Source organism: Schistocerca gregaria, chromosome 1 (genome assembly GCF_023897955.1).
Source record: "Schistocerca gregaria isolate iqSchGreg1 chromosome 1, iqSchGreg1.2, whole genome shotgun sequence".
NCBI lineage: Eukaryota > Metazoa > Arthropoda > Insecta > Orthoptera > Acrididae > Schistocerca > Schistocerca gregaria.
In genome coordinates, this window is record NC_064920.1 from 837,519,700 (window position 1) to 837,533,451 (window position 13,752).

At 38.4% G+C, this 13,752-nt stretch overlaps 1 protein-coding gene across 2 annotated transcripts in view; it reads left to right on the plus strand.

The window, feature by feature from the left end:
- The window catches only part of LOC126272211 (cell division cycle and apoptosis regulator protein 1-like), a 269,061-nt gene that overhangs the window by 185,172 nt on the left and 70,137 nt on the right, over positions 1 to 13,752 (plus strand). For both annotated transcript variants that reach the window (XM_049974912.1, XM_049974901.1), the window contains exon 13: positions 11,640 to 11,840. In XM_049974912.1, the coding sequence (XP_049830869.1) occupies positions 11,640 to 11,840 (201 nt within the window). The remainder of the gene's footprint in view (positions 1 to 11,639; positions 11,841 to 13,752) is intronic.

Consider the following 13,752-nt stretch of genomic DNA (forward strand, 5'->3'; position numbering starts at 1 on the left):
AAGTTTCTCTGACATTATTCACAAAGGAATTTGCTTCAATTATTGTAGGTTGTAAAGTGAAACACCTTCAACCAAGGCATATAGCACAGAATATTTTATTAATTGTGACAATTCCAGCTGTGAAAGTTAACATTTTACAAACAAGTATTGGTACCTAAGTTTTCAAAGTGAATTTATGTAAAGCATGTGATTTTACTTTAAGACAAAGGGAATTCCAGGAGTCAGAGTATATACATAAGTGTAAGTAAATAAATGTGTGAATTGCAAAGCTTTTGCCACTTATCTGATTTTGCGTCCCCTTTCACACTAGTGTCCAACTCATTGCAGTTAAAGCATCTCCATCCTTTGCCATTACGCATGCAGTCACTTGACCATTGGCTACTGGCACCAGAATTGCAACACTTTCTATTTGGACCCCAAGCTGCAGTTTTAGTGTGTTTGTTACTAGAGTTTGTAGCTGTCACCTGATAGTATGACGAGACTGCTTTCTTGGTTCTATTATGCCATCACTACTTAGTATGGTACCAAGATATTCATAGTTGTCTGCTTTTCAAGAGGCTTTCCATTACGTAGTATATGGAGATGTTCTTTCTGTTAGATCTGTTTTGAAATGCACATTACTTCGGTTTTATCTGGACTCACTGTCATTCCTTTTCTCTTCTCTTCTTCTTCATACCATTCCACTATGCCCTGCTGAAATCTTTCATGTATATCAGTTAGTGGTACTATATCACTTCCATAGGACAGCATCTAATCAAATGATCAACACAGTATTATGGAAGAAAGAGATAAATATGAAAACTAAAATGCAAATTTATAATGCAATTATGGTATCAGTTACAGTGCATAGTATGAAAAGTTTGGCACTACAAGAGGAACTACTAAATGTGATTACTACCACAGAAATAAAGTTTATGAAGAAAGTGATGGGAAAGACAAAAGAGATTGAGTTAGGAATGAAAGAATTAGAGAAGAGACACAGCAGAAGAAAGCCGTGAGTGTGGTGGCTGAGCATCCTCAGTTGAGGTGGCATGGTCATGTTAAGAGAATGGGAGAGAAAAGAAAAGCTAAACAAGTATTTGAAATGTGTGTGCAGGAAGCAGCTGGATGAAGAAGACCCCACACTGTATGGGAAAACAAGGTGGAGAAGCCGGGAAAATGGCGAGGAAATGAAGATATTGTGTGTGAATAGAAGGGAATGGAATAAGTGGATAGAGTGAGATTATCCTGACACTTGAAAGCATAAAGGAATTGGCGAAGAAGAAGAAGAAGAAGAAGAAGAAGAAGAATAGCAGTTTCAACATGTTACTAGAATTTCCAAATTTTGTTGTGACTTATTGCCTTTTTAGCAGTGACTTCACAGCTCTTTCATGATACCTCATTTCTTTCCTGAAACTCTTTCATATCTTCACTGTTAAAGTAGAAATTTTGTTCCTGAATCATCTTGTATCCCATCAGGCACATAGTGGAACTAAAAGTCATTGACAGTATCAGCACAGCTGGCACTCTCTTTCGTTCTGAGACAATGTTCTTGAATAGACACTTCCTGGTTCTTTTTTCATCAAGACAGCAGTTTGTGGGTCTCTGCAGCATTTGTCTTCACATCAAATTCTTCTTCCAAAGCTTTCTTCAGTGCAGCTCATGATGTTAAGACCCTTCTCACACTGTGTAAAAAGCTTAACCAATGCAAGCATTTTTTAATGAAAGTAATCATTTCAGTTGGTCCAGTTAATTACAAATGCTGTTTCCTTGAAGGCAGAGATCCACTTTTTAACTGAGTATCCATAACTGCCACTAAATGACGTAAGAGCACCATCAAAATCGTGAAACAACAGAGAAAATTTGTGTTGATCCTATGCATGTGATGAAAATTGTGTTGTTTTTTTTACCCCATCATCTTTTCCAGTAAACGCAACCTTTTATTGCTATCCTTTTGGATTGCATCATCATCCTCTTCATGTTCTATGTCATCATTAATTTTCAAGTCAAGCTTATCTCTTTAGGAGAAATAAGAACAAATATAGTTATTCATTTCATTTTTCATCCCGTTATCTACACACAATAGATTGAGGATAGCTGCCAATTCTGTTTTTGATAATGCCGCTTCAACAATTGACTTCTTAGCTGCAGATTCTCCAGCTACTAATTGAAAAGTAAAGCCAGAAAATTCTCAGGGGCTTTTGCATTTTTTTCTGTCATTTGAACTTTTTTAAAAATTAACTTACATGATTTTAATCTGTGCAGAGGCTATATTTTTATTTACTTTTTTGATTTTGCTTAACATTACTATTATAGATATTTTATCTGCTCCTTACTTTTCACAACATTCCAAAATACCAAACAAATCTGTTATTTATAATGGCTCAAAATTGATGCATAGATAAACCAGCCATTATGAATTATAACTCAGTATTCCACATCCGAACATGTTTTTTCAATTACTTGAATATATTTCTCCTTTTGTCACAATGCTTAAAATTTCTACCTACATAATTCTACTACTGCTAATCATCATTGAAATGTGCATCCTTGTTATATAACCAAAATCCATACACTCATATATTGTTACATTGATGTGGATAAAATGGCCCTCTGAAAATTTCATGCTAAATATTGAAGATTAGATGGCCCAATCAGCATTGTTCCTCTTACTGTTGTTTATGGTGGGGCCTCAGAAATCTGTAGAAAAAGGGGTCCGATTTTCATGTAAGCCATTTATTACTCACACACTGTTACAAACACTAACAATGATGAACACAAAGAAACAACAAAGGACAGTCACATGCAACTCCTATGTTCTCTGTGTGCATAGTTTCTCCATACATACACAAAACTACTCTGCAATATTCATCGTGTCTTTTGCCTCTCTTGTCACACTGGTAGGAAAACCTTCAAATCGTAAGCTGAAATTTCATTCTAGATACATCCCTCAGGCTGTTGCTAAGCCATGTCTCTGAAATATCCTTTCTTTCAGGAGTGCTAGTTCTGCAAGGTTCGCAGGAGAGCTTCTGTAAAGTTTGGAAGGTAGGAGACGGGGTACTGGCGAAAGTAAAGCTGTGAGGACGGGGCGTGAGTCATGCTTGGGTAGCTCTAATGGTAGAGCACCTAAACGCGAAAGGCAAAGGCCCCGAGTTCGAGTCTCGGTCCGGCATACAGTTTTAATCTGCCAGGAAGTTTCAATGATTGTGCTGTTTACAGTGCACTCAGTGGCAATAAGGCTAAAAATAATGTTTACTTTTATAATTCACAATACCTCACTATACACTTGGTAGTGGTGTGCTGTCACCAACATATGTTTAAGTGTGTAGAGATGCCAATTATTGTCATCTTTTATGCTAATAGTTCTGCAGCTGTTTTATTGCCTTATATTTACAATTTTGGGTTGATGACTGAAACCATAGCTTGGAGTGACACACTCCCAATTGTCATGTGAATAGTCGGGAGGAAGATTTTGATACAGTGGGCTGGAAGAAACCGTTCAACAGACATGCAAAAAGTCACTAAATGTATTAATGTTTCATTAACGTGTGTGGTGAACACTGCATCTCCTGTATTCATAAAATGTGGAGGTAGGGTACAGTGTTAAACATTAACAGTTCTGCTGTGTGTTAAGAAATATTCTTTTTAGGCTTGTTTTTTAGTGATATAACCATTTTCTCTCAAGATAGAGTATATGGTGTCAGGTTCAGTTATTTAGGAAAGTCATATCAGTGAACAAAAAATAAACATCAGAACAAAAAATAAACATCAGCTATTTATGTTATGATGCTGAGGGAATTAGATTAGGAAATGAGACACTTAAAGTAGTAAAGGAGTTTTGCTATTTAGGAAGTAAAATAACTGATGATGGTCGAAGCAGAGAGGACATAAAATGTAGACTGGCAATGGCAAGGAAAGCGTTTCTGAAGAAGAGAAATTTGTTAACATCGAATATAGATTTATGTATCAGGAAGTCGTTTCTGAAAGTATTTGTTTGGAGTGTAGCCATGTATGGAAGTGAAACATGGACGATAACTAGTTTGGACAAGAAGAGAATAGAAGCTTTCGAAATGTGGTGCTACAGAAGAATACTGAAGATAAGGTGGATAGATCACGTAACTAATGAGGAGGTATTGAATAGGATTGGGGAGAAGAGAAGTTTGTGGCACAACTTGACTAGAAGAAGGGATAGGTTGGTAGGACATGTTTTGAGGCATCAAGAGATCACAAATTTAGCGTTAGAAGGCAGCGTGGAGGGTAAAAATCGTAGAGGGAGACCGAGAGATGGGCACACTAAGCAGATTCAGAAGGATGTAGGTTGCAGTAGGTACTGGGAGATGAAGCAGCTTGCACAGGATAGAGTAGCATGGAGAGCTGCATCAAACCAGTCTCAGGACTGAAGACAACAACAACAACCACCTTGCCAGAATTGTTGAAAGATAAAAGATGTGTTCATAAAGTAATGTAAGTGATTATATTGTGAAGTAAATATTTGACACAGTGTATTCACACCACTTGGGCTTTATTGCTTCAAACAATGTTTGTGTCAGTATTGTCGATTTTCTGAAACTTGGCTCAAAGGCTGTATTACAGTGCCTCATGGAGCAAATGACCGAACAATGGTACGCGATCATGTTCTGGACCAAAGTTATACTGATACTTATCAGCTGATTCAACAAGTCTATAGGAACAAAGGTATATAATCTTTGAAAATTTCGAGATGGTTGAAGATGTTAAAGTAGAACCGGGAAGAAGTGACTGACAGTCCCTACTGTGGATGGCCACCAACCAGCCATGTTGATGAGAATGTGCTCAAGTGTGGATGTTGTTTTTTGATTGTCAAATGAGTGTTAAGATGATTGCTGGCACACTGAACATGCACAAAATGTACACCAAGTTGCTTCTAAAGCATTTGTCAGACAAGCCAATCAAGGGACAGTAATGAATAAATTTCCAGAAGTGTTCAAATTCAGCCTGATTTTTTAACAGTGTTATACTGGGATGAAACATGATTATGTGAGTACAATCGGAAAAAAATGAGCCAGTGTGCTAAATGGCACACCTTGGCTTCTTTCAAACAAAAAAATTCAAGACTGAACTAGACAAACGTGAAAACAATGCTGGTTGTCTTTTTTGACAACTAAGGGTGTGATCCAGGTCCACAAGAAGTTAGTAGTACCTGTAGGATAGACCATTGAAGCTGCCTACTTGCCTATTACATTGAAGTTCTCAAAATACTTTGTTAAAAAAGTGTCCTTGGCATGTGAAAGGAGAACTCACTATCATGACATGTTGCCAAACACATTGCTCATTGTGTCCGTGAGTTCTTGGCCAAGAACACTTCATAACACTGCCCAGGCCCCGTTACTTTCCCCAGTTGGCTCCAGCAGACCTTTTTATGTTTCTGAGGGTTTAGACTGCCTTCAAAAGACACCATTTTATCAGTGAGGCAGTCCACACTTCTTTGATTGACCACTCTGAACAAATTTCGTATTGAGACCATCCAGGTTGCCTACCATGTCTGGAAAAAGAACATGTATGTGCACAATAGTAGTACTACAAAGACTGTTAAACATTTGCAGCTAAAACTTTATTAATAATAAATCTGTAAAAATGCTGTGTCTGTGTCTGTCTTTGGAAATGCTTATCTCCAAAACCATCATCATCATTTAAGACTGATTATGCGTTTCAGTGTTCAGTCTGGAGCATAGTCCCCCTTATAAAATTCCTCCACGATCCCCTATTCAGTGCTAACATTGGTGCCTCTTCTGATGTTAAACCTATTACATTAAATCATTCTTAACCGAATCCAGGTACCTTCTCCTTGGTCTGCCTCGACTCCTCCTACCCTCTACTGCTGAACCCATGAGTCTCTTGGGTAACCTTGCTTCTCCCATGCGTGTAACATGACCCCACCATCTAAGCCTGTTCGCCCTGACTGCTACAGCTATAGAGTTCATTCCCAGTTTTTCTTTGATTTCCTCATTGTATAACCCTCCTGCCATTGTTCCCATCTACTAGTACCTGCAATCATCCTACTAGCTACTTTCATATCCATAACCACAACCTTGTTGATGAGGTAACCTAAATCCACCCAGCTTTCGCTCCCATACAACATAGTTGGTCGAAAGATTGAACGGTGCACAGATAACTTAGTCTTGGTACTGACTTCCTTCTTGCAGAAGAGAGTAGATCATAGCTGAGTGCTCACTGCATTAGCTTTGCTACACCTCACTTCCAGTTCTTTCACTGTGTTGCCATCCTGTGAGAATATGCGTCCTAAGTACTTGAAACCGTCCACCTATTCTTACTTTGTTCCTCCTATTCAGCACTCAATCCATTTATATTTCTTTCCCACTGATTTTACTTTCGTTTTGGAGATGCTAAGCTTCATACCATAGTCCTTACATTTCTGCTCTAGCTCTGAAATATTACTTCGCAAACTTTCAATCGAATCTGCCATCACAACTAAGTCATCCCCATATGCAAGACTGCTTGTTTTGTGTTCACATATCTTAATCTCACCCAGCCAGTCTATTGTTTTCAACATATGATCCATAAATAATATGAACAACAGTGGAGACAGGTTGCAACGTTGTCTTAGCCCTGAAACTACTCTCAACCATGAACTCAATTTACCGTCAACTCTAACTGCTGCCTGACTATCCATGTAAAGACCTTTAATTGCTTGCAAAAGTTTGCCTCCTATTCCATAATCTCGTAGAACAGACAATTAACTTCCTCCTAGGAACCCGGCCATATGCCTTTTCCAGATCTATAAAGCATAGATACAATTCCCTGTTCCACTCCTCCATTATTTGCCGTAAGCTAAAGATCTGGTCCTGACAACCTCTAAGAGGCCTAAACCAACACTGATTTTCATCCAATTTGTCTTCAACTAATACTCGCTCTTTCCTTTCAACAATACCTTAGAAGATTTTACCCACAACACTGATTAAAGAGATACCTCTGTAGTTGTTACAATCTTTTCTGTTTCCATGTTTAAAGATTGGTGTGATTACTGCTTTTGTCCAGTCTGATGGAACCTGTCCCGACTCCCAGGCCAATTCAATTATCCTGTGTAGCCATTTAAGACCTGACATTCCACTGTATTTGATGAGTTCAGACTTAGTTTCATCCATCGCAGTTGCCTTATTGCACTGCAATCTATTGACCATTTTCTCCACTTTCCAAATGTGATCCTATTTCCATCATCATTCCTATCCCATTCTACCTCGAAATCTGAAACATTACTGATCGTATTTTCACCTACATTGAGCAACTCTTCAAACTATTCCCTCCATCTGCCCAAGGATTCCACAGGATTCACAAGCAGTTTTCCTGACCTTTCATTTCCTTCTTACCTCCCTTTTGAAGACTGCTAATTACTCTCCAGAATGGTTTTCCAGCAGCATGACCCATAGTCTCCAACCTGTTTCCAAAGTCTTCCCAAGATTTCTTCTTGGATGCTGCAATTATCTGTTTGGCTTCGTTTCTTTCTTCAATGTAACTTTCTCTGTCTACCTGAGTTCTAGTATGTAGTCATTTTTTATACGCCTTAGTTTTCCTTTTACAGGCTGCCTAGACTGTGTCATCCACCAAGCTGTTTGCTACATCCTACTTTTACACACTACTTTTCCAAGACATTCCTTAGCGACTTCTAGTACTGTGTCCCTGTACCTTGTCCATTCCTTCTCCACTGGCTGTAATTGACTAGATTCAACTAACTGGTACCTTTCTGAGATCGCTGTTATGTACTTGTGCCTGATTTCCTTATCCTGAAGTTTCTCCACTTTTATCCTCCTACATATGGACCTGACCTCCTGCACTTTTGGCCTCACAATCCCAATTTCAGTGCAGGTTAAATAATGATCAGTGTAATCAAAGAATCCACTGAATACACGTGTGTCCCTCACAGCCTTCCTGAATTCCTGATCTGTTATTATATAGTCAATGACAGATCTGGTTCTCCTGCCTTCCCAAGTATACTGGTGAATGTTCTTATGTTTAAAAAAGGAGTTTGTGATTACTAAGCCCATACTGGCACAGAAATCCAAGAGTTGTTTCCCGTCCCTGTTGGCCTCCATATCCTCTCCAAATTTACCCATAACCCTTTCATACCCTTCTGTTCGATTTCCAATCCTGACGTTAAAATCACCCATGAGCCGAACACTGTCCTTGTCCTTTACTCTAACAACTACATCACTGAGTGCCTCTTAAAAACTATCCATCTTATCTTGATCTGTCCCTTCACAATGCGAATATACTGACACAATCCTAATTTTCTTGCTAGACACTGTCAAATCTATCCACATCAGTCGTTCGTTTACATACTTTATTGCAACTACCCTGGGTTCCATTTCTTTCCTGATGTAAAGCCCTGCACCCCAATGTGCTATTCCTGCTTTGACTCCTGACAGGTAGACCTTGTATTCTCCCACTTCCTCTTCTTTCTCACCGTCAGGCATGATTATGGCCACATGATGGGAATTAACAGACTTTGAACATGGAATGATAGTCGGAGCTAGATGCATAGGACTGCGAATTGTTAGGAAATTCAGTATGCTGTATTTTAAGCTCCACAGGAGTGTGACTTGAATGTCAGAATTCAGGCATTACCTCTCATCATGGACAACTCAGTGGCAGACCGCCTTCATATAACAACCAAGAGCTGTGGCGTTTGTACAGAGTTGTCATTGCTAACAGACAAGCAACACTGCATGAAATAACCATAGAAATCAATGTGGAATGTACGACAAACATTTCTGTTACACTCGTGCATCAAAATTTGGCGTTAATGGTCTGTGGCAGCAGATGACTGACGCGAAGGCATTTATAAACAACAATGGAATTTTTATTAATCAAGACACCATGTCACTGGCCCACAATTGTTAGTGATTGGTTTCAAGAACGTTCTGGATAATTCGAGCACGTAGTGTGGCCATATGAATCCCTTTAAATATTTTTGGGACGTAATTGAGAGGTCAGTTCATGTACTGGCAACACTTTTATAGTCATAGATGGTTATAAAGGAGCATTGGCTCAATATTTCTGCAGGGAACTTGCAACTACTTGTTAAGTCCATGACACATAAAGTTGCTACACTACCCTAGCAAAACAAGGTCCAACGTGATACTAGGTAGTACCTCATGACTTTTGTCACTTCACTGTACCGTATTACTAAAACTTTCTTTTCTGTCTGTCTGTGTAGACTAATCTCAAAAACTACTTGACAGATTTTTATGGGGTTATCACAGGTAACTTCAGCATATATTTTCCACATCTCTGAAACCACTAGACCAAACTTGGAACATGGGGGGTGGGGGGTTAAGAACCACCTACCTATCAAAGGTGTGGGAGGTGAGGCTGAAAAAGAATTGAGTCACTATGCCCAAGTACCCAGATTTTACTCATCCATTATTTGAGAATGAGAGCTCTAAGTGACATGTAAAGATTTAAAATTATTTGTAAAGGTTATTACATCTTTTCTCTGGAGCTCTCTAACACACACACACACACACACACACACACACACACACACACACACACACAATGATGAAAGAAAAATATTTAATCACTTACTACACTGTCACTGTTCATTTTTGCGTCAGGCATGATATTTTCATTTACCACTTCTTTAGTACTAACTATACTCATGGCGGATTTCACAGATAGTGTTCATATATACCACTGAATGTACCTGCAAAATTATATGTATGTAAGGCTCATAGTTCAGGATATATGACATCATAAACTCCGAGATGTGTGAAAAATTGCCACATCATGCACAACATTTGGATTTATTATTGCTGACTTGCCGAATTGATTTCAGTGAAGTTTGGAAAGGAGATAGCTTGGATCCAGAGAAAGAACATAGGCTACTTTAGAAAGTGTGTAGTACAATATACTAATTGATTTGAAGAATATTACTTGAATTAGAGAAAAATTATCTCTCTTTGAAAAATCTATTTAGGCCTAGACTTTTGAACTTTTATAATGTTGTTGAAAATTCTTTTCATGTTTTATACGTGTTATATGATACAATGCAAAGTAACCAATAAATGATTATGCAATCTTTAATGTGTTTATTCCACACAAATTGTTGCATAATGTGTAGATGCTACACACACTTACCAGTATTTCAGAATGGGAGAACTTAAAGACTTGAAACTAACTCTACACATGTTTTTAAACCCTTATGAAACTTTTTCTCACTAGCAGCCCCCTGAGAACGAGGGAAAAAGTTTATTGCTTGCTGCATTTTTGCTGGTCATGCAGTAAAACTGTCATGTCAGCCATGGCATCATGACATTTACATTTATTGCTTCTGCACTAGTAACTCTATTCATGACACATTTAGCAGACAGTATCCACATATGCTGCTGAATGTACCTAAAAAATATATATCATTGTATGATGCTCTGTTCAGGAGGTACAAGGGAAGGATAAGTATGAGATGGATGCCGGGGGGGGGGGGGGGGCGCAGAGGGAAGGGCAGGAATAGATGGACAGTATATGGGGAGATGAAAGAGGTGGACAGAGAGAAGGGGGGGGGGGGGGGGAGAAGGAAATGGACAAAGGGGGGGAAGGAGGAGATGAACTAATAGAATTGAAATAAATACATATCAGGGCAACACCAGCTACTCAGATAGTTTTGAGTAATTTTCTACAATAGTTATACTACTTTATTTATTTGTCTGTGAGGCTGATTATATATTTTTAACCATGATAAAGTTCTTTTCGTGTATTGGAATATTGAGAATTAAAGATAATTCTTCACTATGTCATATTTAGTAATTAGTGTGCTCTTTCTTAATTAATGTAATATTTTGAAATTAATGTACTGGTCATAGTTGTCTCATTTCCTGAACGCCCAAATCTTAAGACTTCATTACTTACAGATAAATTACTGTTTTTTGGCTGGCTGAAGAGTATGACCTGCACAAATAAAAGTAATAAAGCAAAGAACTACTTGCTCACCTAGTGAGTGCCTATCTCTCTGCAAAGATTTGCAGTACACTTCCCTTTATGCAAGCTGCCTTAATGAATAATTTTGATGATACAGTGGTGACTCTGGGGTCCACAGTATGTTCTCACTGTGTAATCAAATGTACTGCATATATTTTTATGGAATTTTACCTCTTATGCAGGTCTTTGATAATATAGATTTATGCATTGTGTTCATTTGCTTTTAATTGAAAATAGCAAACTAATATATTTGAATTCCCAAAGTTCTTTCAGCTGTAACTTTTTGGCTGTTTGCTCAGACATCAGCTCGACTCCAAACATCTCCGCCTTTTCAGCCACATTTGACATGCATGCAGAAAATAATGAATCTTCATGAAATGGGGAAGGAAGGCTGAAGCTTAATAGTGTTGGGGGACAGAAATAGACTTTTGTGTATGACAGAGTGATATCAAAGTGAAGTGACAAACAAGTATCTGTCTGCTGTATCTTTCAGATTATATAGCAAGCATGACATTCCTAGAGTCAGTACCACTTTTAATTGAGTAAAATGTTATACAGGACAGATTGGCAATTTTTGTCTGTTGAAGGACATTGTATTTAACTCATGTAATAAATTATTATTATTATTATTATTATTGCTGGAGAAGTAGTAATAGGTGAGTTTGTAACATATGGTGATGCTTTCTTTGCAGGTAAGTGAGCTGAGGCAAGAGCTAGAGGCACGCACATTGAGTCCCAAGGGACTGAAATCGCAGCTAATAGCTAGGCTTACAAAGGCAATCAAAACAGAAGCTGAGAAGGCAGAAGAATTGGAAGAAGAGAAGAAGAAGGCTGAACCAGAACCTCCAAAACAGGATTCGGATAGCAGGGAAGATGAGAAGAGAAACAGAGAAGTATGTCATTCCAAAGACAGTTCCTCAGTGTATCTTGATAAAAAATAACATACAGATTACTGATTCACTGTTTTAACTCTTTAACTCCTTAACTACCTCTCTTATATCCATTTCAGAGCTGATAATTAAGAGTTTGGTCACTGGAGAGCATCCAGTCCAACATTTAGAGCCTGGCTCTTGTATTTTAGTTTAGGTAGTTGCCACCAGATATTGCCTTTACTGTGTGCAGCTTTTGATACTCCACAACAAGCCATGCACTTTCAGCCTGTGTCCTGTAATGTTGTTCAGGCAGTTCTTCCAAAAATGGATGATTATAGTGGTCCTGAGTTTACTATTGAATTTAGTGCCTCAGAAAGTGCATAACAACATGATGTTTGAGATTGAAAGTGACGACTGTTCATCAGTTGACTGACAGTTGCTCACCATTGGTACAAGATAGTATATCTACTGCACTCCAACCACATCTTCCAATACTTCTGTTCACAAGAAATCTTGCAGCTCATTTCACGAATAACTGTTTAGATATATTGTCTTATGTGGATCAGGTCTTTGACAGTGACTTGATAAACATTAACATCACAGAGACAAACACATATGCTAAAGTACAACATATTTCTGAGTGAAAATACACTATCAGCAACAAAATAAGAGTATTTATCAGTGTTGTATTGGTTCAAAGCATTGTGATGTAGCCTAACTATCAAATGTGTATAAGAAAACACATATTGCTCGTTATTCCGGTATTTGTACAGGTGTTGAGTTATTGCAGATTTCTGATCCCAAATATGTGCCTTAATTTTTCTAGCAATTTGCTGTAGAATCCTATGAACCTCCCACAGATGAAGCTAAATAAAATTTAGCTACACTTTGAACAGATTAACAATAAATTCAAATGTTTATGCACACCAGACAGAGGCTTGAACTCACTGTGTTCATGGTACACGAGCTTCTAAAGAGGTATGTGTGGTCTCACATTGTAGGAAAAGGAACGAAATAAAATAAAATAGTGAATGATATGCAAGATTCAACTCAGATTGTAATGATGCTGAATAAAGGCTGTTGTCTTAATGTCAATGACGACATGGGTTGTTCAGTAAATAATTCCCCACTTTTTTTTTTTAAAGCCATTAATATACATAGACAAACATCCTTGTTGGTGCTTCACATTTGACGTTGGTTCTGTGTGCCAGTGAAGTTTCAAACTGCTCTGACAGATGGCAGAGGCGTAGTACATCGTCAAAGTGGCATCTACATACAACTCATGTTACAAGCAGCGTGCTATTACTGAATTTTTTGCATGCAGAAAAAGAAACCATGGTGAATGTGTATGGTGATACTGTAGTTGATTAAGATACAGTTGTGCAATGGGCAAAGAAAGTTACAGCCTCAGGAAATGCAGAAACAGAGCTCCATGATCAGCCACACTCGGGATGTCCTATTACAGCCACTGCTCCAGACATGCTGAATTATGCAGATACCATTATTTGTGCTGACCTGCGCATTACAACTCAACAATTGGCTCTACAGTTGTCGATCAGCATTGGAAGTGTGTCTGCGATGATCAAGACTCTCAGATACTCAAAGAGGTGCACATCACCAAATTGTGTTGGACATTATTTCGTCATCCACCCTACAGTCCAGAAATGGCACCCTCGGACTTCAATCTCTTTGGGCCGCTTAAAGATTCTCTACCCCTTTGAAGATGACGAGAGTGTCAGCCATGGAGTGAAAACATGGCTATGCCTACAGGACAAGAGCTTTTACCAGCAGGGAATATATGCTCTTCCACAACGTTGCAGTATGGCCGTAGAACATTGTGGAGACTACATAGAAAAATAGGAAACAGACAAGACATGTTGATGTATATTGGTAGTAGATTCTGACTTAACAATAAATATGTTGTGAGGGGGAA